This window comes from Leucoraja erinacea, unplaced genomic scaffold, assembly GCF_028641065.1.
Source record: "Leucoraja erinacea ecotype New England unplaced genomic scaffold, Leri_hhj_1 Leri_104S, whole genome shotgun sequence".
In the NCBI taxonomy this organism is placed as follows: domain Eukaryota; kingdom Metazoa; phylum Chordata; class Chondrichthyes; order Rajiformes; family Rajidae; genus Leucoraja; species Leucoraja erinaceus.
In genome coordinates, this window is record NW_026575286.1 from 88,621 (window position 1) to 115,871 (window position 27,251).

The 27,251-nt window shown below is 43.2% G+C and overlaps 1 protein-coding gene across 1 annotated transcript in view; it reads left to right on the top strand.

Moving 5' to 3' along the window:
* LOC129715170 (calcium-activated chloride channel regulator 1-like) overlaps positions 1–25,896 on the top strand; it is a 39,040-nt gene extending 13,144 nt beyond the window's left edge. Inside the window, exons 10-16 of the mRNA XM_055665039.1 lie at positions 4,522–4,628; positions 5,383–5,604; positions 9,419–9,680; positions 12,396–12,563; positions 18,403–18,487; positions 19,527–19,863; positions 24,610–25,896. Coding sequence (XP_055521014.1) covers positions 4,522–4,628; positions 5,383–5,604; positions 9,419–9,680; positions 12,396–12,563; positions 18,403–18,487; positions 19,527–19,863; positions 24,610–25,086 — 1,658 coding nt within the window. The 3' untranslated portion in view covers positions 25,087–25,896. The remainder of the gene's footprint in view (positions 1–4,521; positions 4,629–5,382; positions 5,605–9,418; positions 9,681–12,395; positions 12,564–18,402; positions 18,488–19,526; positions 19,864–24,609) is intronic.
* The last annotated feature ends 1,355 nt before the right edge of the window (positions 25,897–27,251 follow it).

Here is a 27,251-nt window from a genome sequence, read left to right on the forward strand (position 1 = left end):
TGATCAGACCAACCTGGGCTCAATAGTTTCTTTTACACAACTGACAGTAGGGATAATGTAGTATCAGTGGTTCGTGATTTTTAAGATTTCCTCCCTGAGCTTCCTGAGCAAATGAGCTTCCTCATTTGAGCGAGCAGTCCTTTTTATACGGGTACTCCAAACAGGACGGTCCTCTGATCATTATTGCCAATGGTTGTGTCATTATTGAAACTCTTCAGGGATGTTCTAAGTGTCTTTGAAACTCTTTTTATATCCACCGTTTGTCCTCAATCAGCTTTCCATAAACTAACTGCATCAGTATTGTGTCATCAGGCTTTCTCTTGACTTGACATGTTTCTTCTCCGTGGATTGTGTGGTCCTGAGATCCTGAGAGTGATGCCGTCTGGAGCTATGCTCCTGGTAGGACACCCATGGCGGTAAGGTCGGGGGGGAGGTCTCTGACAAAGAGCAATCCAACCAAGACCTCAACGGTGGAACGGTTAATGGCTGACTTTAGTGACTCGTCACAACGGCTGGGAAAGCGGATGAAGGCTGCAGCAGAAAAGGGTCTCCGGTCGTCTTGGACTCCATGCCACTGGATCCTGACCCAGATCTGTCAAGGATCGTGCAGTGGCTGTCTGTGCACCAGTCTCCCCACGTTAAACAAAGTCACGCACAAGCATCCTCCACATAAGGAATCCACCCTAGCATCCTGTATTAAGTCCTACGGTGACCAGCAAGTGCCAACGGGGGCAGGGTTGTGAGATCTGGAAGCCCCTAATCATGAGCTGGCACATCAGGCGGTGAGTGCTAGATTCAGTCGCTGGACTCGTGGAACGAGGCATAAGAGCCCCTTGGCAGCTGCACCCATCACTGAGCATTCCTCTTTAGTATCCACTCTGCTCATCCCACTTGGGGAAAGGACTAGAAAAGATGCCCTAAAAATAGCCTGCCTCAAACTTACAGACTGGATTACTGCGTCCAGAGGTATCACCACACACGGTCAGAAACACAGAAATATGAATATGAACTGGAGCATGGAATGTGCACACATTGATGGATAGTGCAACCAGTAGCAGGCCAGAGAGGAGAACCACGACCATTGCAAGAGAACTGAGAAGATGCCGGATTGACATAAGACGAAGGACAACTGAAGGAGGAGAAGGGTGGCTAAACTTTCTTCTGGAAAAGAAAAGCTGCTGATAAGCCCAGGATCCATGGTGTTGGGTTTGCCATCAGGAACCAGCACATCAGCCACATCTCTGAACTTCCTGTGGGAATCAGTGAGCGTCTCATGACCATCCGTCTGGTGCTTACCAACAACCAGATGGCAACAGTTGTAAGTGCTTATGCCCCTACTTTAGACTCTGAGGAGGAAGTAAAAGAGACCTTCTACACCTGCTTGGATGAGACACTGTCTAGAATCCCCAGGGAGGATAAGACCAACAACTCTGGAAGGATACCATAGGAAAGGAAGGCACAGGGAACATCAACTACAATGGAGCTCTGCTTCTCAGCAAATGTGCTCAACACAACCTCATCATCACTAACACCCTCTTTCGCCAGAAAAACAAAAACTCTTGGCATGTCCTGTTCTTCTGATCTGCGATTCATGCAACAACGTGTAAGTGATAGGACAGTATCTGTATGGCTGGAATCTGTTTCTCCAATTGAGTTGATGTATCCTGTATAGACAGGGCACGGGGAAGTGGTTCCAGTGTACATCTGCTGTACACTGTCCATATCTCGCAAGCATAGAGAAAGATCAGTCTGATATAACACTGTACACTTTCAGCTTTGGCTTTAGGATGATTACTTTTCGTTCCACATTTTACTTGTCTACCAAAAGCAGAGTTGCCTGTTGACCAAACTTGAGAGAATGCTGCCATGAATAGCAATCTTGTCCACTACTAACGCATCTAACCATTCACAAACATGTTTGTGAATGGTCAGATGAAGAAGTGTCTCGACCCGAAACGTTGTCTATTTCCTTTACTCCATAGATGCTGCCTCATCCGCTGAGTTTCTCCAGCATTTTTGTCTACCTTCGATTTTCCAGCATCTGCAGTTCTTTCATAAACAAACATGTTTATGACGCCTTTACTAATCAATAACCTATCTATCTCCGCTTTAAAAAGAGTCCATGCCTTGGCCTACACAGCTGTCTGTAAGCAATGAATTCCACAGAATCACCACCCTCTGGCCAAAGAAATTCCTCCTCATCTCTGTTCTAAATGTACATCCTTTTATTCAGAGGCTGTGCCCTCTGGTTCTAGACTATCCAATTATTGGAAATAACCTTTCCATGTCCACTCTATCTAGGCCTTTCATTGTCCGGTAGGTTTCAATAAGATCCATCCACATCTTTCTAAACTCCAGTGAATGCAGGCCCAGAGCCACCAAACATTCTTCATATGTTAACCAAATTATCCTCGGCATCATTCTCATAAACCTCCCCTGGACCCTGTCCAATGCCAGCATATCCTTCCTCAGCTTCTGAGCTTGCATTGAATGCATAGTCATCAGCAAACACAATATTCCTTGAGGTGGTTTCTCATACTTTGGATTTTACTCGGTGTCTCCTTGGGTTAAAAGGAGCATCATCAGTCCTGCATCTACGTTTGATTCTATCCTCTTTATCAGGGTAGGCATCAGACAGTTACATGGAGAACATCCTACTAAACATCATTGGTAACTGGTAGAGGGTCTCCATCATCTATTACTCTGGTCATCATACCATCATGATGTTGTCAATTATGTTGAACTTTTCAGAGAACCTTATTTAACATGATCTTGCATTCAACGAACAATAGTGTAAAACAATAGAGTCACAATAGCTTTCGTGAGATCAACAAACATGGGGAACAAGCTATAATTTTGTTCTTTGCATTTCTCTTGGAAATGTATTGCTCTGAAGATCATGATTACTTTTCCACTCCCTTCATAGAAATCACATTGACTTTCTGGATATAGACTTCCCTCAAGGTGATTGGTACGTTTGTTTAGCAGGCCTCCAGCTTGGGGTTTACCAGCAGTCAAGAATAGATTCTTCTGTAATTATTGTAATCTTGACAGCTCTCCTTTCCTACAGGTGATTAATTGAGGTGTTGTTGAAGTCCGGAGGTGTTTTGCTTGTTCCATAGAACCTGAAGTAACTGTCAGTTTCTCATTCAAAAATGGGCCCCCTTCTTTGAAAACGTCTGCTAGTATTGGATCTATTCCTGGAGCTTTTCCACATAATTATAACTGACTTTTAAATTTGGAGGGTTCCACAAGAGGGAGATTTGTTGGAAATTGTGGCATGGAATCTATTGCAATTACCTGCCAGGAAATGCTAACGTTATACATGTTTGTTCTATGGGATTCCCCTTCACGTTTGTTATGCTGGTATTATATTAAATTATCCTGCATAATGTGAACAGCAAACAAAAGAACTTCAAGTGAAAGCATTGAATTTGGAGTTCATCCAAAAGCTTGAATTGGTGGAACTTTTGTACTTATTTTCTTCCTGATCCTGTCCCTTTTTTGCCGTCATTAGGAGGAAGTTGACATGCTTCTGTGATTCAATTATGCACGCCATATCAAACACATGTTTGTGAAGGTATAATGAAAGGATTAATCAACTAACAAAAATTAGCAGCTTTAAATTACAACATATAAAGCGCTGAAAGGGAATTTTCAACCCATCAAGTTTATGCCATCAATACGTTTTCTCCCTCAGTTGTTTTACTGGCTTCCTCTTAAATGCATCTTTACCAGCTAACTCTAATCCTTCTATTATTTCACATTTGAACCCTGCTCTGAGTAAAACATTTTCTCCAAAAGTCATAATTTTCTTTAAAAAAAAATAATTAATTTGTAAGGTGAATGAGACCCACATTTATTGCCCGCCCATATCCTGAACTGAATTGCTTGCTCAACCCTTCCATAGGACAGTTCAGAGTTAATATTTCCAAATAACGTAGACAGCCATTTTGGCTTATCAAGTCAATTCTGGTTCATAGAGCAATCCCATTCCCACAATAATTTCCCCACATTCTATTGGATCCCTCCAAGATTTTACCACTCACCCACATACTTGGGAGCAATTTACAGTGGCTAACTGCCAATCTGTATGCCTGGGAACTCACTGTATGTGGAAGAGCCCATGCCGTCACAGGAAGAATGTGCAAACTTAATGCAGATGGCCCCATACGTCAGGATTGAAGATATTAAGGATACAGCGTTACGATACAAATCATCCCACCGAATGATGGATCTGCCCTAATGGGCAGGTTCAAGCAATCATTTGTCATTTTAGATCCAACATTTCCCTCCTCTTCACATTGTTCCCACTGAACAGACCAATTTTATATCAGGGTTAAAGTTTTCAACTGTTTCCGTCTCAGTTGGACAGATCTGGTTGTAATACACGATGATTGTTTGATAACTTCTTAATTGGTGTAGGTCAGGTATATCATCTGAGTTGAAATTTATCTCATGAGTTAAGATAACATTTGGTGACACCGAGTTGACATAATATTTATCATTTTATTTCTGTAGGAGGCTTACAGTTTGCAGCAACTGATAACCTGAACACAAGTGGATTAATTGATTCTTTCACGGGATTAGTATCTGAAAATGGTGACAGCAGCCAACAGACAATCCAGGTTTGATTACCTTTCAGGAAGGCCCAGCCTAAGTTGCCATCTTGCAGAAATTACTGCAATAGGCTGGATAGTTCAACTGCCCACATTTCCAGACTCTTATGCTTGCATTTCTGCAACTCCTGGAGTTTCTGGCTTCCATCTCAGCTGCTCCTGGAGTCCCTGACCTACTCAATGACTGTTATAGCCACCTGCCCATCCAACCCCAAACTCACGTACCTGCAGCAAACCCCATGACCCAAGCTAATCACATGCCAGGATTGAAACAAAGAGTCATGGCGCAGGCAGCATCTGCGAATACTTGTGTTGTGTTGAGATTTCATTATTTAAAATGTTAATGGCATGCTGTTAATTTTTTTAATAATATTGTTTACAAAAATAAAAAATTTGCAGACTGCTGAAAATCTGAAACGAAAGGCAGAAGATGCTGGAAATTATTAGCAGGGCCTGAACCGTGGACAGTTTCTTTCTCGCCACGGATGCTGCCTGCCCTGCTAAGTATTTCCAGCATTTTGTTTTTACTATTTAAAGTGTTTATGTAGTTTAATATACCAACTGACATTTGAAAATTATCACAGCAAATCCAAGCATATTCTTTCTGTTATTTTACCAGTCTTGTCTGCAGCACAGCCACAATTTTTGAAGTTTATCAAATGATTTAGGTGGGAACTTACCTTTCGAGAACTCAATTCCTCTTATTCTTTTAATTTAACGATTGTTTTATGGTAAAATAATAATTCTGTTTGTTTGGTCGCAGCTTGAAAATGCAGGAATAAACATTGACAAGAACACTTGGTTGAATGGTACTGTCATTATCGATAAGTCTATTGGCAATGACACAACCTTTGTGGTTACCTGGGAGGCACAGACTCCTGATGTATTTGTGTATGACCCGAATGGAACGATATACAATAACGATGACTTTAAAATTAATCAGACTGTGCACATAGCTCGACTTAAGATTAAGGGCACAGCACAGGTATGGATTAAAATACACGCGACAATTAAACTGAAATATTAATAATATTTCTTACTCCAGAGGCTGCATGACTAACAGTGTATTTCAAGCATTTTTCAGTTTTTTCTTCGATCACCCATTTTCCATTCTATTATTGAAATGCCCAGCTACTTAAGAAGGGTTTCGGCCCGAAACGTTGCCTATTTCCTTCGCTCCATAGATGCTGCTGCACACGCTGAGTTTCTCCAGCTTTGTTGTGTACTTTCCTTTGGCTAAGTTGTCTAAATCAGAGGTGGGGAACCTTTTCATGTTGGAATGCCGCATTAAGTTAGTTGTAATCTAATAAGGCCGCATCCAAGAAACTTCAATTAGATATACAGGTACTTCAAAATGTACATTATTTTGTAAAAATCTAACTACTATGTACTTCAAGAAAATGAAAACATTTTGTTAATTCTAAGTTAACTAACCTTTAAATGACTTTGTTGTGACTGCTTTTTGTGGGAAAGAATTTGAATATTTGGTTGCAACGTGGAGGTACGCAGTTTCAGCTGATCTTTTAGATGGGTGTCCATCATTTGTGACCTTAAGGGTGTCTTGATTTGGGTTAGATGGGAGAATGTAGATTCACAGCAATAAATGGTTGAAAAGCAAGAAAGCATTTTTTGTGCATGGTGTCAAAGACGTGGGTATTCTATTGCATTTTTCCATATTTCAATCGGATCTTTCTTAGCGTCAAATAAGGACTTTAAAATGTTATCTTCTGAGAGCTCAATCAATTCCATCTGTAATTCTTTAGGAGCCTTGGAGACATCAACTAGGTGAGGTTGAAATGCTAATTTGAGTGTGATGTCATGATTCTCAAAGTCAGTGAACCTTTCATTGTATTCTTTAATTAATATGTCTATAACAGCTGCGTATTCTTCAAATGATTTGCATGAATCCTCCTGCTCATCAATGACCTTCGTTAACTGGGTGAAATGTTCTCAGCCTCAGGCGGTGGTGGCGCCAGTCAGGCAGGGAGATTAATGTACATTCTAAAGTCACATTGGAACTAAATCATGAGCATAACAGGTGTTAAAATAGCCCTCATGACTTACTAATGTTTTAATTGTGGCCGTCAGTCGGCGAGGATTATTTTGTTGAATCGTCTTTTACTCTTTGGTATTTTAAATACGTTCATTTTAAGATTAAAATAAAAATAATAAAAGACGAACAAAAACATATTAATAAAAATTAAAAGGATTTGTTCCACAAAATTTGGACTAATTCAAAAGACCCCACTTAATGGCCTAGAAGGCCGCAGGTTCCCCACCCCTGGACTAAGTGTTTCTTGAGGTTCATCCTGTACACAGATGTGTCTCTATTCCATACAATAGATTCAATGTTAATGAACCGTTAGAAGACAGTACGCCTCATGACTTCCAAAGGCCTTTCTGTGATTTACAAGTTAGGATTGAAACTCCAACACCCAGCTTGCTTGAAACCTTGCAAGACAAAGCAGCCTTCTCAATTGACTGCCTTAACCATTCTTCGCAGTCAGGGAAAAGTATGACTTCTTGTCCAGATTTGTAAGTCCAAAGGTGACTCAGGAATCCTGTGCAGAATGTTGGTACTTCAATGGACAGGAGACTGGAAGCTTGAGATATTGTATATCCCTTCAAGTGTTTAAACATGGCCTCCATATGATCTCAATGAGAGGTTAAAGGAGCTTGGTTTCTTACCAAGTGCTCATTCTCCAATTGGCTCATTTATGTCCAATGAGTCAGTGAGTAGACTATTATCTGAATGGTGGCCAATTAGGAAAAGGGGAGATGCAACGAGACCTGGGTGTCATGGTACACCAGTCATTGAAAGTAGGCATGCAGGTGCAGCAGGCAGTGAAGAAAGCCAATGGTATGTTAGCATTCATAGCAAAAGGATTTGAGTATAGGAGCAGGGAGGTTTCTACTGCAGTTGTACAGGGTCTTGGTGAGACCACACCTGGAGTATTGCATACAGTTTTGGTCTCCTAATCTGAGGAAAGACATTCTTGCCATAGAGGGAGTACAGAGAAGGTTCACCAGACTGATTCCTGGGATGTCAGGACTTTCATATGAAGAAAGACTGGATAGACTCAGCTTGTACTCGCTAAGATTGAGGGGGGATCTTATAGAAACTTACAAAAATTTTAAGGGGTTGGACAGGCTAGATGCAGGAAGATTATTCCCGATGTTGGGGAAGTCCAGAACAAGGGTTAAGGAGTTTAACACAGTTTAAGGATAAGGGGGAAATCTTTTAGGACTGAGATGAGGAAAACATTTTTCACACAGTGAGTGGTGAATCTCTGGAATTCTCTGCCACAGAAGGTAGTTGAGGCCAGTTCATTGGCTATATTTAAGAGGGAGTTAGATGTGGCCCTTGGGGCTAAAGGGATCAGGGGGTATGGAGAGAAGGTAGGTACAGGATACTGAGTTGGATGATCAGCCATGATCATATTGAATGGCGATGCAGGCTTGAAGGGCCGAATGGCCTACTCCTGCACCTATTTTCTATGTTTCTAGGAGGAGAGTATGTTTTGGGAGTCTGGGGTTGTACACATTGATGATGCTGAATGATTAACTCGCAGTTTCAATGCTAGCACTATTGTTACTCCAGGCTTTGTTTTTCACCTGTTGAATTGTCTTTCTAATCATTAGTGCTGAGATTATAGAGGATACTAAACTGTGGGACAGAATCATAAACAACTGCACTAAAATGAGAACCTCAATTGGGCTGATCTTCAAAATACTCCTTCTGGTGGACACTGACTGCCTCTCTGTACCCAACAACCTCTTCCTGTCATGTCTATCAGTCAGTTGCTTGTGTAGGTGCATAGGCTCGGACACAGATATTGACTATTTGCAGGACCTGTGTTCTCACTCTAGTTCAGTTCAGTTAGTCCTTTAGGTCACAGATCACAAGCTCCATACTTATTCTGGTTACTCACATCAAACTAGACTGAGTGCTGATAGTAGAGAAATCTGAGTGTCTCTTAACAAATGTTCCTTATGGAGAACAACTGGCTCTATCAGAACCTATGGATATTAGTACACAAAAATCAAAATAAAACTGCAGATAATGGAAATCTAAAATAAAAACAGAAAATGAGGGAAAAACACAGTAGATATAGTAGTTGATGGAGATACAAACAGTAGTTTTTGGTCTAGTACCCTTCACTAAATTCTGATGGATTATAGACCTGAAATGTTGACTGTTTTTCCATAGATACCACATTTCCTGCTGAGCTTCGCCAGCATTTTCTGTTTGTTACTTTTTGGAACTAAGGGCATTACAGTCTTGGAGTCTTAGTTTGGTGGAGCTTTGAGTCTTTCAACGTATTTTTACTGCATACTTCACTCTCTCCATTTCTGATGCACTAAAGTTGCAGTGTATACCATTTACAACATGTACTGCAGTTACTTGAAAAAAAAATGGATATCTCCTTGCAGACCCAATCTCTATCACAAAGAACAAGTACAGCAGTCTCAGAACCATTGCAGGTTTCTCTATGTTATGCATAAAACATCCTTTATATTAGAATGACAGCCACAATACGTCAGCTATTTAAGGCATTCTGATTTCACCTGATTTCACAATGAAACAATACCAGTGATGTCAACTGGAAAGCAGCAAGAGTAGTGGCCTGGCTATTCCTAGCAGGTCTCATGTCCTAGCAAGTTTAGTTTAGTCTTGGCTGATATCAGCTCATTTGGCATTGACAGGAATTAACATTTTAACTGTGGTAAACTACATAGAACAAATTTTGAGGAAAATCCTATAGATCTCGTGAATATATTGATTCTTTGTTTCCTAGACTGGACCCTGGATCTACAGCATTCTGAATCTTGGAGGTGACCAGGTTATAACAGTCACAGTAACATCCCGAGCAGCAGATGCAAACATTCCTCCAATCAAAGTTACTGTGCATATCAGCAGAAAAGATTCCACAAACCCCATGATTATTTATGTGGAAGTTAGTCATGGATTTCTACCAGTCCTGTATGCAAATGTAACAGCTATTATTGAACGGCCTAGTGGCCCTCCAGTTGGACTGCAGCTTTCTGATGATGGCTTAGGTAAGATATATTGACATCCCTGTGAATCAGAGCGCGTGGTGCTATTGTATGTACCAAAACTGTAGAAATGTAGCAGAACTTAGCTTATTTTCCATAAGATGTAAATGAAAGAAAGCAACATAGAAATGAATGATGAACTATGTTTGAAAAAGTCTACCATTTTTGATTGTGAAGCCAGTAAGTTGGTCTTCTGACCCTTGTCTAAATCATACTTTTGAGTCAGACTGAGTAATAGGTTCAATAGGAACTACCCTGTAGTATAAAATCACTGGAATGGTTTCTCCTCTGGGGACAATTAGTGGAAGTAGTGCTTTTAGTGGCATTATGTCAAAAGTGAATAGATGACAGAAATAATTTACAGCTAGCTCTCTGTCTCAGTCAGTGGAACCAACTTCATTCCCCTTACAACATAGAAGAATGTCTGTGCTGAACATGATGCCCATAACCTATACTCCTCCATTCCCTGCTTATCCATATGCCTATCCACAAGTCTCTTAAATGCCACTATTGTATCTGGCATCTGCCCCCAACTACCACTGATACTCGACCCAAAATGTCACCCATTCCTTCGCTCCAGAGATGCTGCCTGTCCCGCGGAGTTACTCCAGCATTTTGGGTCTATCTTCGGTGTAAACCAGCATCTGTAGTTCCTTCCTACACACTCCCAGCAGTGTGTTCCAGGCACTCACAACGGTCTGTGTAAAAAATCTAGTCCCACACATCTCCTTTAAACCTTGCCCTTGCTTTTGGTGTTGAACGTATTGGGTGGGGGGGGGCGGCTGTGGTCAGAATTGCACGTTAACCTTAGAGACTTTACAGACCCCTCACCTCCAGGTCAATTATGTCAATGGAACCAAATATTGCAGAACAAAAGGCAACAAGTGTTGTTGTACCTGTTAACAGTGGCTGACATTGAAAAATCAATCAGAAGTTGGGTCCTGGCACAAACCATCACCTAGCATGTTCCCCAGAGTTGCTGTCTGACCCGCTGAGTTATTCCAGCACTTTGTATCTTTCTTTATTAACCAGCATCTGTAGATCCTTGTATCTCTATTGAAATATATGGTTTTACAGGGAACGTGGGCCCTCTTTAAGCTTCCAACTTGACATATAGCCAATAGAAGTCGAAGCTTATTTGCCAATTATCTTTGTGGGGTTTATTGTATCCTGCTGCATTTTGTCACATTTATCATACTTTTTTACTAAGTCTGCAAATGTAGTTGCAAATACTGGTAAAGATAATTAGTGTAGATGGGATTTAAATGTCAGCATGTAGACCGTGGGCCAAACAGTCAACGCGGTAGCATCATGACTCTTCTGCTTGCCAAGTTCAATATGTGGGTAGTGAACAGCCTTGGTCTCCAGGCCTATCTCTGAGCACTATTTGCTTGCCATCATTTACTAGGCTAGATAAATACTTTAGTCCCCACTCTTTCCTATTTTGAGCCAAATTGTATAGCTATGATGGTAACCGTAGAGTAACTGTCTTTGTGCGCCAGAGTTTGATCCTGACTGCGGGTGCTGTCTGTACGGAGCTTGTACGTTCTCCCTATGACCACGTGGGTTTTCTGGGGGTGCTCGGGTTTCCTCCCACACTCCAAAGATGTACAGTTTTGTAGGTTACTTGGCTTAATTAAATTGTAAAATTGTCCCTAGTGCCAGAGAAATCAATCAAGGACTCGGACTTATGGAGAGTGAGAGATTATTACGTGATATCATGGAGGAACTGCCCCGGGAGATAGTACCGACAGTATGGGTTTATATACTGCCGAACAAACAAGTGTAAATGCAGACTAACCCAGATCTGTGTTCCTTACTCAGACCCGTACATAGGCGCTGTTGGTTTTGCAGATAACAGATAATAACATCGCGCACAAGGAAACAGGTATCTGCACACGATGCTCAGTCGTTCATCCAAAGCTTTTCCAAGAACAATGCGGCTTCGTTAGTTTTGCAATACATGTCAGCTAGCAGAACAGTTAAAGTTTAGCAAAATTCTCTCGACCTATGTAGTGTGTGTAGGTTAATGTATGGGGTGTTCGCTCATTGGCACAAACTTGGTGGGCCAAAGGGTCAGTTTCAGCATCGTCAAGTCTAAAATAAAAGCATAACAGAAATACCTCAATATGTGGTAATTTGTGGAAATTTTGAAAAATTAAACCTAAGGTCTCTAGATTCTCCCAGAACATTACCATTATCCTGTTACTCATGTCTAACCAAACAGAGTTTTGACACTATTATTACATTGAAACGTCCTTGGGCTAGCTCTGCTCCTGATGTCTGCACATTCTCTCTTCTTGGTTGCGAATCAGTGGATGAAAACCTTCGATCAGTCCCACCAGGATGCCTGTATCGGTGCTAGTGTATGTCTGTACATCTTGTGACATTGCCCACAGAAGGGAGCGTTTCACTGAAGAATTGTCTTCATTGGCCGACATCTCTCAATACCTCAAGCGCCTACAAGGCTCCTCAACAGAAAAGCAGTCTAAATAATAATATCAAGACCAATACCTTTTAAGCAATCTATGAAACAATAAAAAAAAAACATTGCTTAAAGCTTGAAGTTAGCTCTTCTTTGGAATATTTTTGCCTTTGTTATAATTGAATATGGTGAGGGTAACAATTGCACCTATCTAACCAGAACTAACCTTAGTGCAATTTTGCAATTTCTTGCCTTTTTCAACCTGCAACCACATTACTTTTCCTTGCCTCTAGGCGCTGATATTGTCAGAAATGATGGGATTTATTCAAAGTATTTCCTCAGCTTAAATGAAAGGGGAAGATACAGCGCTAAGGTGCGTGTGCAGGGAAGCGAAGGCACTACAAGGATAACATTCACAACAGAGGGACAAGCCATGCCAATACCGGGATACTCGGAAAACGGTAACAACTATTCGGCAACTGCAAGTTAGAATTATTATTTTAACGGTGAACCTTTGAGTAGTACATTAACTACACTAATTCAGTGCTTACGAACTATATCAAGTTCCAACATAGGGAACTGCAGATGTTCGAATCTTTCATAGAATATGCTTAGTGCCAGAGTAACCCAACAAGTCAGTCAGTATCTCTGAAGATCATGGAAAAGTGATGTTTCTGGTTGGAACCCTTCTTCAGACTGATTGGAGTGGCAAGAGCCGGCTAGAAAAGAGGTGGAGGAGGGACAAAGCAAGGCAAGTCATGGATTCGGGTGGGGGTCTTTTAAATTGCCGGATGGGTGGACAAAGGTGGACAAATGGTGTTGGCATGTGTGCAGGGCACAGTGACCGAGGGTTAGGATTGTCCCGATGTATGTTACTGAATTGAAATCAGAAGCTGTTCTATGTTTGTAATGCCAATCAACAATGTAATTTTACTTCGGAGTCACGTGAGGGACTCCATGAAAGAAACCCGCTACGACGCATGCGTGTCATATCGCATACACGCATTGAACGAGTCAGAAGTGGGAGACGACGTCTCCCTAGAGAGAAAGGCAAAGAAGCAGGTAAGAGACTGCAAAAATTTTTCCACTTACCTTGCAGGTAGGAAATACAAGAAGCTGCAGGAGCTGGAGGGAGACTGCAGAAATATTGCAGCCAGACCAGCAGCAGCAGCCGTTAGCGCGAACCCTCCTGAGAGGATTCCCAAACGGCTATTTTTAGCACAGAACAGCTGTGCCCGACGTCGCTCCCCGCACCGGCAAGAGACTGCTGCCGGGCGGGAAACAAAGCTACACGGCCCGGGGAGTTTCTAGACCAAGTCGGGTCTATTTTTAGATGCAGTCGTTCGGCGCTCCGCAGCTGATTAAAGCAGCTGCACCACCCGGAGAGAGAGAGAGCAGACATCGGGAACAGCAGCCCATGGACCTGCGCTACGGGGTCCGTGGGGCTGCGGGAGGAAGGACGTTCCTCCGAAAACGGCAGGCTGAAAACCAGTACAGGTAAGAACAAATTTCCCTTACCTTTTTTGGTGCTTTTTCCAGAGTGCTTGCTGTATTCTGAAGAGACTGGTGTGTTGCTGAACAGCAGGGAGCCAGCTAAGGACGTCAGGGCACAGCCACAGGTCGTTACTGGTGTGATGATGAACAGCAGGGAGCCAGCGACTGATGTCAGTATAGAGCTGAAGGGCTGTTGTTTAATGACCAGCAGCAGCCAGCAATAAATGTCGGCACCAGCATCTCCCAGATGGGAGCGAGTGCCAAACTTCACCCTAAATGGGTAGAGGTGCCCGTGAGTACCAGGACCATGGGGAACGGTCCAGTGCCCGTAGGCATGGGGACGGGCAGTGGGATATACCGCGTGCGACTAGTGCCCGAGAGCACCAAGGTCGGCAGGAGCGGTCCCATATATTAAGCACCCGCGACGACTAGTGCCCGAGAGCATGTAAGTCGGCTGGAGCGGTTTGCTGGAGTAAAATTCTCCATATTGGCAGGCTCCGGGATTGGAGGTAGCCACAGTGGGCAAATAATAATATAAGTCCCACAGCAGTTTCCCATATGGGCTGCATGAAATGTCGGACGCCTCTGAGGAGGGTATGGAAGGTCTGACGGGGTAAAGCCTGAGCAGGTGATGGAGCCACTGTCCCCTATTGAAGGGGGGGGGAAACAACCTGCCGAACATGATGAGCAGTACTGCCAGCAGAACTCACGGAGAATGATTGCGAGAGGATGGCTGTGAGTATTGAAGGACTGTGAGTCCACCCATCAACTTCAAGCTAATATTTTTGCTGAAGTGTTGGCAAGGCTTCTATACCCCGGAATATTGTGGTGCTCTTAATGTAGCCATTGTTACAGGTGCATTTGCAGACATGTTGGGAAGGCCGTTAGGAGTTGGTAAAATCCGTAATACTCTGAAAGGTCTCATGGCGGGCATAACAGCTTTGGCCCGCATGTTAAATAAGGTGTACAAAATTAGTGACCACAAGGATGCCATTAGCACTATTTTTTTGCAATGTGCAGTTTGAAGGGCCATTAAGCCAGCTCTAGACCCTAGTTCGCTATACTATGTAAGCAAAGGGCTATAGACCCCGTTATTTGGGGGGGGGAGACCTGTCTAAACAGGTATAGAATTGGCGAGGAGGCTTGACTTTGGGGCTGATTAAAGCATCCAAAGGTTATCTGTGGAAGACATTAACCTCATGTGCATCCTAAGAGAGGTAGTGTGTTTTTGTAATTATACTACAAAGAATTGGGCAGAGGTACCCAGCAGCAGCGTCCTGTTTAGGGTTTGGCCGGGACGACCACTGTGGAGATGCAAACTAACATTAACCTTTAGGCTCTCCACAACCGCATATGAAACCAAGGAAAATAACTTGGTTACCACCAATAACCATGGAGGTAGGTGAATTTGGGGCTCCAGTATTAATAGGGAGCACGGAAGTTGGGGGGATATTGCAACTTCATGTTGATGCTTGGTGTAATATATCCATGGACAGATATATCCTTAGCAGTTTTAAGGGATATCTGATAGAGTTCTACACGAACAAAACCCTCCAGTACATAACCGGATAGATATACATGCTGGTATGAAATAAACCTGAACAACAGGATTTGTCTCAAACATCTTTATTAGAAATAAGAAAGATGGGGGATGCCGTATTATTATGGATTATCAATACTTCACAATGTTGTGCAATATATTCATTTTAAAAATGGATATGTTTAGCAGTGCAAAGATTTAGTGTGCAGCAGGCTAGTCTATGGGAAGTATTAATTTAAGATCCTTGCTATTCAATATCAAACTGGGTGAAAAATTTTTAAACCAGTGTTGGGACTGCTGCAACACCAAAATCATAGAATTATGGTATAGTTGGATGATATCCTTATTGTGGGAATAACTTAGGAATCGGCATGTTAGGCAGTGGTTGCCACTAATCAATTGTTTGTGCAGCTGGGATGCATTGTCCATCCACTTAAGTCAAAATTGACACCATTAACACATTTAATATGTTAATGACTTACTAATATGGAAAGCCACAGAGGTCAACTCGGCTGTGCTATTACAAACAGATGCCAGTGCAATTGGTTATGTTACAACTGATACCATCTCGAGCTTTGGGGGAGATGGAATATATAAGAAGCTAACCTACATAACACTAAGGGTTAGAAATGTTAAGTGCATTTCATGGGCAAAAATCTTATTGCTCAGGCAGGTAACTGCAGCATGGTAGATGGTAGATAGATAATACCTCGGTGATGGCATATTTAAGTCATATGGGTGGAAAGATATCACCAGCTTGTGATGAATTGGCAAATTAAACTTGGGATGGTGTGTCCAAAGGAATATTTGGTTATGGGCTACGTATCTACCAGGGATACTAAATCAGTGGCAGACACCAGGCCACGAAAAATTATTGGAAGTACTAAATGGATGTTGGATAGATGGTATTTGCTAAAATCAGTAAAGTAGGTAAGGCCGGATATTAGAATTGCATCCGGGGTTAAATCACCAGTTACCGAGGTATGTATCATTGATACCAGATCCTGAGGCAGAAGCTACAGATGCTGTTTCACTGCACTAGGGGAGGGGTTTTTTCATTTATGTATTACCTCCTTGTCTAGTTATAAATTTGGGGTACGAAGGGACATTCAACAGGAATCGGCATTGGGGATGTCTTAGTACCTGATTGGCTTACCCAACTATGGTTTTTCCGGGGTACAGGACATGGTGCTGGAACTATGTATAACGGTAGACGTAGTCCTAAGTTGCTGGTGCATCCAGTAACTGAGGATAGCTATCCATGTCATAGAAAATATTGATTTAGTAGGTTGTAGACTCTATAACACCGCTATGGGACATGGGGCTATCGATAGAACTGTGGACATGATCACGGCAGCACGAAGAAGGTCTACTCTATAACAGTATTTAGGTCATATTAAAATGGACTAATTACTGCCATGATAACTTTCTGGACCACAGAAATAAGGATGTTCCGGGGGTGCTACAGTTGCTTACCAGCCTGCAATATGGAGGACTGTGTTTCAGCACTGTGAATAATGCCGAAAGTGCATTGTCAAGTTATTAATGGCAAGAAACAGTAAGATAACTATATTTGGAATGTAAGTGTTGCTTTGATCTTGCTAAGGAATTGGTCGCCGGCTACAGCATTAAATCTGGATAACTAACTAGAAATGGTAATGCTGATAGCGCTAGTCACAGTGCATAAGCTCCAGTTATTGCTAAAATTAAAACTGGATGGCCTCACTATTGCGGCACGAAGATTGAGGTTTGTGATCCAGGACCGTATTATTAAACAAAATAGGCCAGGATTAGCGGGGCAGGTCATAGAATTGATGGCCTACCTCTGTATAGACAATGCCTCTGTATAGTAAAGTACGGTTTTGTTATACAGTAAGAAAAAAGGCTATCAGAGGCAAGGAATTGGCGTTTAATCAGCTATAAGATACTGTACCATAGAGTGTAACTCAGACCATTTCGCGGTGGCTGAAATATGGGATATGATAGGCGGGAGTGGACAATAACATATTTAATTCTCACCCCACCAGGGCTGCAGCTACATCTGCAGCAAAACGCCTTGATGTATCCATGGACCAAATCCTTAGGATGCAGGATGGTTGTTGGAGAATACGTTTCAGAAATGTTAACAAACCAGTTAGCAGTATGGGAACGTTTTTTCGGGGAACAATTTTAAGTTCTGTATGATAATTTATCCCTGAAGAATACAGGGTTATGATTTGAATTAATTCGATATTATTTATCATTTCCATTAAATAATTGGTATGAATGCTTTGAATATAATTAACAATTTCTCTCTAACTACCAAGGCAGTTGTGAAGCATGGACTCGTTTCCACGGCATGAGGTCACAGAGCTTTGAAATCTTTCATGGAGTCCCTCACGTGACTCCGAAGTAAAATAGTAAGATTAAACGAGAACTTACCAGTTTGAAGTTTGATCTGTATTTTATGAGGAGGAACGTTGAGGGAATACATGCCCTCCGCTCCCACCCTCATAGGGTCAAATCTTAAGCTGGTATCTCTTTGATAATCTTGCTATTTTAGGTCAATATAGGGTATCTGTGACCTCACACCGCTGCTTTGAAGGATGACACGCATGCGTCGTAGCGGGTTTCTTTCATGTATTCCCTCAACGTTCCTCCTCATAAAATACAGATCAAACTTCAAACTGGTAAGTTCTCGTTTAATCTTACTATTTTCTATTGTGTGTTGTCTGAACTGGGATATGTAGAAACTTATACTCCCTGGAGATGGTGAATCTCTGGCATTCTCGCACAAAAAAGAGTGAGGAAGGCTAGATCATTCAATTTACTGAAGGTGGAGATAGATAAATATTTGAAAGATTGAGGTATCGAACGGTATAGGGAACAGACACAGGGGAAGAGTCGAGACCAGGATAGATTATCCATGATCAGTGTTTCTTTTGTGATAGTTTGCACAAGTACGGCGTATCCGCACCTCAGAAGAGATAAACATTATTTATTTTGTTTTCCAGCCAACCTATCAATAGTTCAATAGTCCTGTGGTACAGTGATATTTGATTTTATCATAGTCATACCAAAAGAAAACAACAAGATACAAAATTACATTAAAAAATAAACATAAACAGCCACTACAGCGGCGTGTGAGAATCCCTAGGCACACAGCAAAAGTGGAGACCCACAGCCATCAGTCCAATGTCCGGGCCACACACACTCTCTACTGCGATGTGACTAGAGTTACACCGACTGCTTGTCGTTCTCTCTGCAATCCCTATCCGCCCGAACAGTCAGAAACCCGTCCGCACTCGCACCAGACTCAAGGATGTTCCCATGGCATGACTTCCCCGCAACACCGAGACCACTGCAATCACGGCAATCCCTCTGAGTCCCCACCAGCGCAGGCAGCTTCCATCTAGCTTTCAGTGACCTCGCACTGTTCACTTTTATGGAAGGCGAATAACTTTTACCTTCTTCCTCCTTTTCTCCCGCGGTCGGGGCGATCGAAACATCTGCAGTCGGGGCAATCGAAGCTCCCGCAGACGCCGATCGAAGCTCCTGCAACGGGGAGATCGAAGCTCCCGCAGACGCCGATCGAAGCCCCTGCAACGGGGCGATCGCAGCTCCTGGAGTTCCCGAAGCTGATCCCTAACAAAGGGACCGCAAGGTCCACGATGTTAAAGCCGCAGTGCGGACGGAGATACGACATGGAAAAAGTCGCATCTCCGTCGAGGGAAGAGATGAAAAAAGTTTCCCCCATCCCCTAACATTATACAAAAAGTAAAGATTAACTAAAACATGCAAATAAAGTAGACTAAAAACAACAAAGAAAGGGACAAGAAAGGCTGTTGGCGAGGCTGCCTCTCACAGCGCCACTCGGTGGTAGAACCTATCTATCTCAGTGCACGATTATATAGTGCCCGGAAATGCCAAATGAATTAATATTAATAACTTATGCACACCTATTCTTAGGAAGACATAAATGCACACCCAGATTTGGAGAGACATAGTTTAAAACAAATTAAAATATAATTCCTGGAAGCATTGTGCACAGCAGTGATGTAGAAATAATAAAACAAATCTTGGATACATACAGCAATATGATTACCAGATAGACACAAAATGCTGGAGTAACTCAGCGGGATAGGCAGCATCTCTGGATAGAAGGAGTTGGTGATGTTTCGGGTTGAGATCCTTCTTCAGAATGCAGAAGGATCTCGACCCAAAACGTCACCAATTCCTTCTATCCAGAGATGCTGCCTGTCCCGCTGAGTTACTCCAGTTGCTCTATCTTCAGTGTAAACCAGCACCTGCAGTACCTTCATTCACAACATAGTTACCAGGTTTGTTTGACATAGGAATTACACAAATAACTGCAGTCTAGGTGAGAATTGTCTTGTCATTTTTGTTAAAGGTTTGATGAGGTAAGCAGGACTGAACAGGTACATGCCTTTCTATTCTATTCAGGAAATATTGAGGTAATTCCACAACAGCCTCTGGTTAATAAAACAGATCTGGATGGCATATCAGGAGACTTCAACAGGGTTCAAGCAGGAGGAACAATTTCAGTTCCCTCGGGGACATCCACTATTGACTTTCCACCATGTAAAATCACAGACTTTCAAGCAACAATAGTTAAAAATAAAATTGAGCTGGAATGGACAGCGCCAGGAGGAGACTATGATCAAGGATCAGGTAATTGTTGTTGGGCTTGTAAAGATGCTTATAATGATTTTTTTCCCTTTTCAGAAGTAAATTGAACAGACAATGGAGTCATACAACCGAGTATCAGGCTATTTGGGCCACTGAGTCTATGCTGCTTATCATGCCCAAAGTTACATTAATCCCATTTTATTCTCTCCACAATCCCAACAACTGCAAACCCTCTTGCCAGATTCTATAACAAGGGAAAGGTTACGGTACATATTAACTCACCAACTAGCAAGTTTTTGGGCTGTCAGGACTGTAGGTAGAGCTTTAAACTAAATAGTGGGGGGAGGGGGGTGAAAGTGTAAGGGTGGAATTAAAGGGAAAGAGAGTGCAGGAAATGTTACGTTTAAGAGGGAACTGCAGATGCTGGAAAATCGAAGGTAGACAAAAATGCTGGAGAAACTCAGCGGGTGAGGCAGCATCTATCTTCTTCTTCATGCGTATGGCGCGCACAGCCTAAAGTTGTAGGACAGCTTGTTCTATTTGATCTTATTTGATTGTGCACGCCAGGTTGATTGCATTCGTCGAAATAGGGCGGACCACGTGAAGGTTGCAATCTTCCATCCCAGCAGCATCTATGGAGCAAAGGAAATAGGCAACGTTTCTCAAGAAGGGTCTTGACCCGATATGTTGCCTATTTCCTTCCGTCCATCGATGCTGCCTCACCCGCTGAGTTTCTCCAGCATTTTTGTCTACCACAGGAAATGTTACAATAGTCTCCCAGATTAATGGGACGTAAAGTTCAAGAAGGGGTAAGAGAGTAAGGTCGGGTAAAATCAGGGCCGGTGTGAGAAGGGAGGTGAATGCCGAATTAAAGGTGTAGTATTTGAATGCGTGTAGTATGAGAAACAAAGTGCATGAGATTGTAGCACAGTTAAAGATTGGTAGGTATGATGTTGGGGGAATTACAGAGACAAGGCTGCAAGAGGATCGGAGCTGGCAGCTGAATATTCAGGGTTGTATGTCATATCGGAATGACAGGAAGGTGGGGTAGTTCTGTTGGTTAGGAATAAAATTCAGTCCTTAGTGAGGGGTGATATAGGATCAGAAGATGTAGAATCATTGTGGATAGAGCTGAGAAATTATAAGGGCAAAAAAAACTCAAATTAGAGTTATTTACAGGCCCCCAAATAGTAGCCAGGACATAGGGTACAAGTTACATCATGAGACAAAATTGGCATGCAAAAAAAGGCAATGCTACGGTAGTCATGGGAGATTTCAATATGCAGGTAGACTGGGAAAATCAGGTTGGTACTGGACCCCAAGAAAGGGAATTTGTAGAGTGCCTCTGGGATGAATTCTTAAGCAACTTATAGTGGAGCCTACCAGGGAAAAGGCAATTTTGGATTTAATGTTATGTAATGAACCAGATTTGGTAAGGGAACTCAAGGTAAAGGAACCATTAGGAGGTAGCGACCGCAACATAAGTTTTAATCTGCAATTTGAGAGGGAGAAGGTGAAATTGGATGTGTTGGTATTGCAGCTGGGCAAAGGGAACCACAGAAGCACAAGGTAGGAGCTGGCCAAAAGTTGTCTGGAAAGAGACCTTAGCAGGGATGATGGTAGAACAGCAATGGCAGGAATTTCTGGGAATAATCCGGAAGATGCAGGATCTTTTCATTCCAAAGAGGAAGATTCTAGGGGGAGAAATAAATGAACGTGGCTGACAAGGGAAGTCAAGGAGTGTAAAACTAAAAGATAAGGCGTATAGTACAGCAAAGATTAGTGGGTAACTAAAAATTAAATATGGGGAGAAAAGATGAAATACGAAGGTAAGCTAGCCAATAACATAAAAGAGTTTCTTCAGTTATATAAAGAGCAAGAAAGAGGCAAGAGTGGATGTTGGACCACTGGAGAATTATGTTGGCGAAGTGATAATGGGGAATAAAGAAATAGCAGAGGAGTTGAATAACTTTCTTGCATCAGTCTTCACAGTGGAAGACACCAGCAATGTGCCTGAAAGTCAAGAGTCAGGGGTGGAAGTTAGTGGAGTGGCTATTGCCAGGGAGAAAGTGCTTGGGAAGCTGAAAGGGCTGATGGTGGATAAATCACCTGGGCTGGATGGACAGCATGCTAGTGTTCTGAAAGAGGTAGCTTTGGAGATTATGGAGACATTGCTAGTGACATTTCAGGAATCACTAGAGTCACGAGTGGTCCCAAATGATTAGAAAATTGCCAATATTACTCCACGGCACAAAAAGGGAGTAAGGCAGAATAGTGGGAACTATAGACCCTGGTTAGTCTGACTTCGGTGGATGGTAAGATTTTAGAGTCCATTAAAAAGGATGAGGTTACGGAGTACTTAGAAGTTCAAGTTAAAATAGGCTGAAGTCAGCATGGCTTTGTGAAGGGGAGGTCTTGCTTTGCAAATTTGCTGGAATTCTTTGATGAAGTAAATAGCAGGAGATAGATGTTGTTTACTTTGATTTTCAGAAACCCTTTGAAAAGGTGCCACACATTAGGCTGCTTCGGAAGATGAGAGTTGACAGTATGAAAGGGCAGATACCAACATGGATAGAAGGTTTGCTGGATGGCAGAATACAAAGAGTGGCAGTAAAGGGAGCTTTATCTGGTAGGCTGCCGGTGACTAGTTGAATTCGGCAAGGATCGGTGCTGGGGCCACTACTTTTCATGTTGTATATTAATGATTTGGATGAGGGAATTGAAGGCTTTGTGGCAAAGTTGTCAATGATACGAAAATAGGTGGAGGGGCAGGTAGTGTAGAGAAAGCGGGGACTCTGCAGAAGGACTTGGACAGGTTGGGAGATTGCACAGATAATTGACAGATGAAATGTAGTGTAGCAAAGTGTGGAGTCATGCGTTTTGGTAGTAGGAATAAAGGCGTCTAGTATTTTCTAAATGGGGTAAGAATCCAAAAATCAGAGGTGGAAAGTGACTTGAGAGTGCTGGTTTAGGATTCCCAAAACGTTAATCTGCAAGTCGAATCGGTAGAAAAGAAAGCAAACTCAATGCCAGCATTTATTTCAAGAGGGTTTGTATACAAAAACAGGGATGTGATGTTGAGGCTCTATACGGCACCTGTAAGGCCGCATTTGGAATATTGTGAGCCATTTTGGGCACCATATCTGAGGAAGGATGTGCTGGTTCTGGAGAGGGTCCACAGGAGGTTTACAAGAATTATCCCAGGATGAGTAGATTAACCTATGATAAGCATTTGTCAGCACTGGGCCCGTACTCGCAGGAGTTTAGAAGAATGAGAGGGGACCATATTGAAACATACAGAATAGTGAAAGACTTGTATAGAGTGGATGTGGAGAAGATGGTTCCATTAGTTGGAGAGTCTAGGACTAGAGGTCATAGCTTCAGAATTGAAGGATGTTCTTTTAGGAAGAAGATGAGGAGAAATTTCTTTAGTCAGAGGGTGGTGAATCTGTGCAATTCTTTGACACAGAAGGTTGTGAAGGCCAAGTCAGTGGATATTTTTAAGGCAGGGATTGATAGATTCTTGATTAGTACAGGTATTAGAGGTTATGGGGAAAAGGCAGGAGAATGGGTTGAGGAGGAAGAGATAGATCAGCCATGCCGACATACAACCCTTGCTAAACCCAAATTATGCACATATACTCCACACAGCATCTGACAATCTCACACATACCCACACATACATACACCCTCCCTAACAGAGGAAAGAATTTCAAGTCAACGTCTGGTGGTGTGGGGAGGAGGTGCAGTGTGGGGAGGAGGTGCGGTGTGGGGAGGAGGTGCGGTGTGGGGAGGAGCGGTGTGGGGGGGAGGGATGGTGTGGGGGGGTGGGGTGTGGTTTGGGGGGTGGGGTGTGTGTTTGGGGGGGGCATGTGGGCTGGTGTGGGGGTGGGGGGAAGGGAGGAGAAATGGGGGAGGGGGTAAAGGGGGATGTGGGTGTGTGGGGGGCTAGGAGTTGTGTGGGGAGGAGTACTCAGGAAAATGACAATAAAGATATACCATACTATACTATACTATTACTAAATTTTTGACCATTCCCTGTCTGCGTTGTAATTAAATTTGTGCAAAAAACGTTCCCCTATTGCGCTGCGATTTTTCGCCATCTTACTCACCATTCTCCTCTGCTGCTTCAAATAAGTTTTGTTCCGGTCGGTGAAATAATACCAAAGTTATGAAGGTTTTGAAGGTTCCTGCTCCCGCACACCTCCCCTCCCCCACACCCCCACCCTCCCACACAGCCCCCCTCCCCCACACCCCACCCTCCCTCACAGCCCCCCTCCCCCACACCCCACCCTCCCACACATTCCCCTTCCCACCTCTCCCCCACACCAGCCCCCTCCCCCACCACCACCACCCACACCCATACCCCATAACCCACTCCCCCACACCCCCTCCCCAGAGTGGTGGAACATTGCTTTGGGGGAACATGTTGCGTTGGGGGAACAGGTGTGTGGTGGAATATTGCGATGGGCAATGGGCTGCATTGGGGGGGAGCAGGCCTCTTGTGTGACTCTAGTAATTGCTAAAATGTTAGCTAATAAAAAAGTGAATGTATATTCAATGAATGTTTGACATGACTTCTTTAACTTGAGCCCTTCGGTCCTGTTCATAAAGCTAAAGAAATGGTATGCCTTTACCAATCTATCTATATTTAAAACTCTGTGTGTGTCTGGCTGTGTGGCTGTGTGTGTTTCTGACTTGTGGCTGCCAGCCTTTGATTCGTTGCTACGCCAACACCCGATTCCTGAGTCGCTTGAGTTGGAGGACCACGTATCCTGTGGGGGCTACGGGTAGGGAACGGTTGCGTTGGGGGAGCAGACCCAACGGGTCTGCACTTGGTCTAGTATTATATAAATACAAACATTAATATCCAATTTTTTTATTTCCTTTTTGTAGCATCTCGTTACGAGATGAGAATGAGTAAAAACCTGCTGCAGCTAAGGGACTACTTCTCCAAAGCTTCATTGGTTAATCTGACTGGCATGCATCCTCAACCGTACGGCTCAAGGGATGTGGTGCGAATTACTCCTGAGAATCAATACATCCAAAATGGTACAACAATCTACTTTGCTGTGCGTGCATATGACGAAGGCAATCAGTCATCAGAAGTGTCAAATATAGCCAGGGTATCTTTCTTTGTGCCAAAAGTGGAACCTATAGTGGAACCTATAGTGGAACCTGTAGTCAAACCAAATTATGATTATACACCGCAAAAGGCTTGGATTGCAGCAGTTGTCGTAGGTATTGTGTGTTTGGTTGTTGGGCCGATAATTTGTATTGTGCATGGAATAGTGCCTAAGAAAGTTTCTGTAGGATCATAGTATTTACCATATAACCATATAACAATTACAGCACGGGAACAGGCCATCTCGACCCTTCTAGTCCGTGCCGAACACGTATTCTCCCCTAGTCCCATATACCTGCGCTCAGACCATAACCCTCCATTCCTTTCCTGTCCATATAACTATCCAATTTATTTTTAAATGATAAAAATGAACCTGCCTCCACCGCCTTCACTGGAAGCTCGTTCCACACAGCCACCACTCTCTGAGTAAAGAAGTTCCCCCTCATGTTACCCCTAAACTTCTGTCCCTTAATTCTCAAGTCATGTCCCCTTGTTTGAATCTTCCCTACTCTCAGTGGGAAAAGCCTATCCACGTCAACTCTGTCTATCCCTCTCATCATTTTAAAGACCTCTATCAAGTCCCCCCTTAATCTTCTGCGCTCCAAAGAATAAAGCCCTAACTTGTTCAACAGCAACTTGTTTTCAGCAGCAATGGTTAACATGCATATAACAGTTAAAGTGAATGAAAATCATAACACTTTATTAGGTTGTAGTTGAAACACCTGAAGAATGAATTGGAAAGGGTGAGATGACAAATATTCGAGGGGAATTCTCCAAAACATACTACATATGCTTGTATTTGCTAATCAATTTGCACAATCATTGTGTAAATTTGCAGACGTTTTCATTCTCTCTTTGTAAACTATCTTGTTGTCATCCAGGATATGAAGGACAGGATTGCATAAAACCATGGCTCATTTCTTTGCATTTATATATCCTTACAAGTGCGGAATAACAGCTATTTAATCTGTTGTACACTGTTAAAATATTGTTTACAATAAAAGCATTGTTTCCTTTTTGTGATGGAAATTACCATTCGGAAATAAAAGAGAAAATACACGCAAGTAAGGTAGCAACAACGGAGGAAAGTAAAATTATTATTTCATGTTGAGAACCTTTCAGCGGTTGTAATAATTACTAGGCTAATGGGACCCGTTGGGGGTTCCCCAACGCAATATTCCACCACTCACCTGTTCCCCCAACGCAACCCAAGAAAGGGTGGTGTGGGGAGGAGGTGCGGTATGGGGAGGAGGTGCGGTGTGGGGAGGAGGTGCCGTGTGGGGAGGAGGAGCGGTGTGGGGGGGGGGGGGTGGTGTGGGCGGGTGGGGTTTGGTTTGGGGGGGGGGGGGTGTGGGGGAAGGAGGAGGAACGGGGAGGGGTAAAGGGGATGTGGGTGTGTGGGGGGGATAGGAGTTGTGTGGGGAGGAGGAAGGGAAGGGGAAGGGGCAGTGTGTGGGGGGGGGGGGGGAATGGGGTTTGTAGGGGGTGTGGGGGGGGGAAGGGGGGTGTGCGGGGCGGGAGGGAATCCCTCAGCGGCCACTGGCCATGGCACCACACAGCACCTCCCGACTCCACACAGCGGCTTTCCCGACTCCACACAGCGGCTTGCCCGACTCCACACAGCGGCTTGCCCGACTCCACACAGCGGCTTGCCCGACTCCACACAGCGGCTTGCCCGACTCCAATCTTACGGACTAAATCAGCACTAGTTTTCGACTCAGCCCCGCCTCCGGGGTTTATTCTCCAGCCGGTGCCGGAAGGGGCATGGTGAATGACAGGCGAGAAGACCAATCTGCTGATCTCACGATTTTTTAAACATTCATACCTTTTCTAATATTGCACTGATCAGAATAAAACTTGGTGGCTTGGAGCGTAGGTGAACAGTGAGTAAGCTGCCGAAAAAATCCTCGCGATATACGGTAGCGTTTTTGTGCAAATTAAGTTACAAAGTTTTAGTAATAGTATAGATAGATTGTCTGTTTGATCTTTTGGGTCACTAGTGCACATAAACATAGCATAAGAAAGCTTTTATGGAAGCACACCCCTCTCATAATAGGAATGATCAGACAGCAAAAAGTCAAAGTACTCATAATCCAAGAATTTACTTGCAATACATTTTAAACAGAAAGAGACCAGCATGATTAACCATGACTATTATTCAAATGTTAGTAAAGTCCCTGAGGCTGACCGTACTAGATCCTTCACACAGAAATATATATCATTATGTGTGTAGGAAGGAACTGCAGATGCTGGTTTACACCGAAGATAGACACAAAATGCTGGAGTAACTCAGCGGGTCAGGCAGCATCTACGGAGAAAAGGAACAGGTGACGTTTCGGGTCGAGACCCTTCTTCAGACTG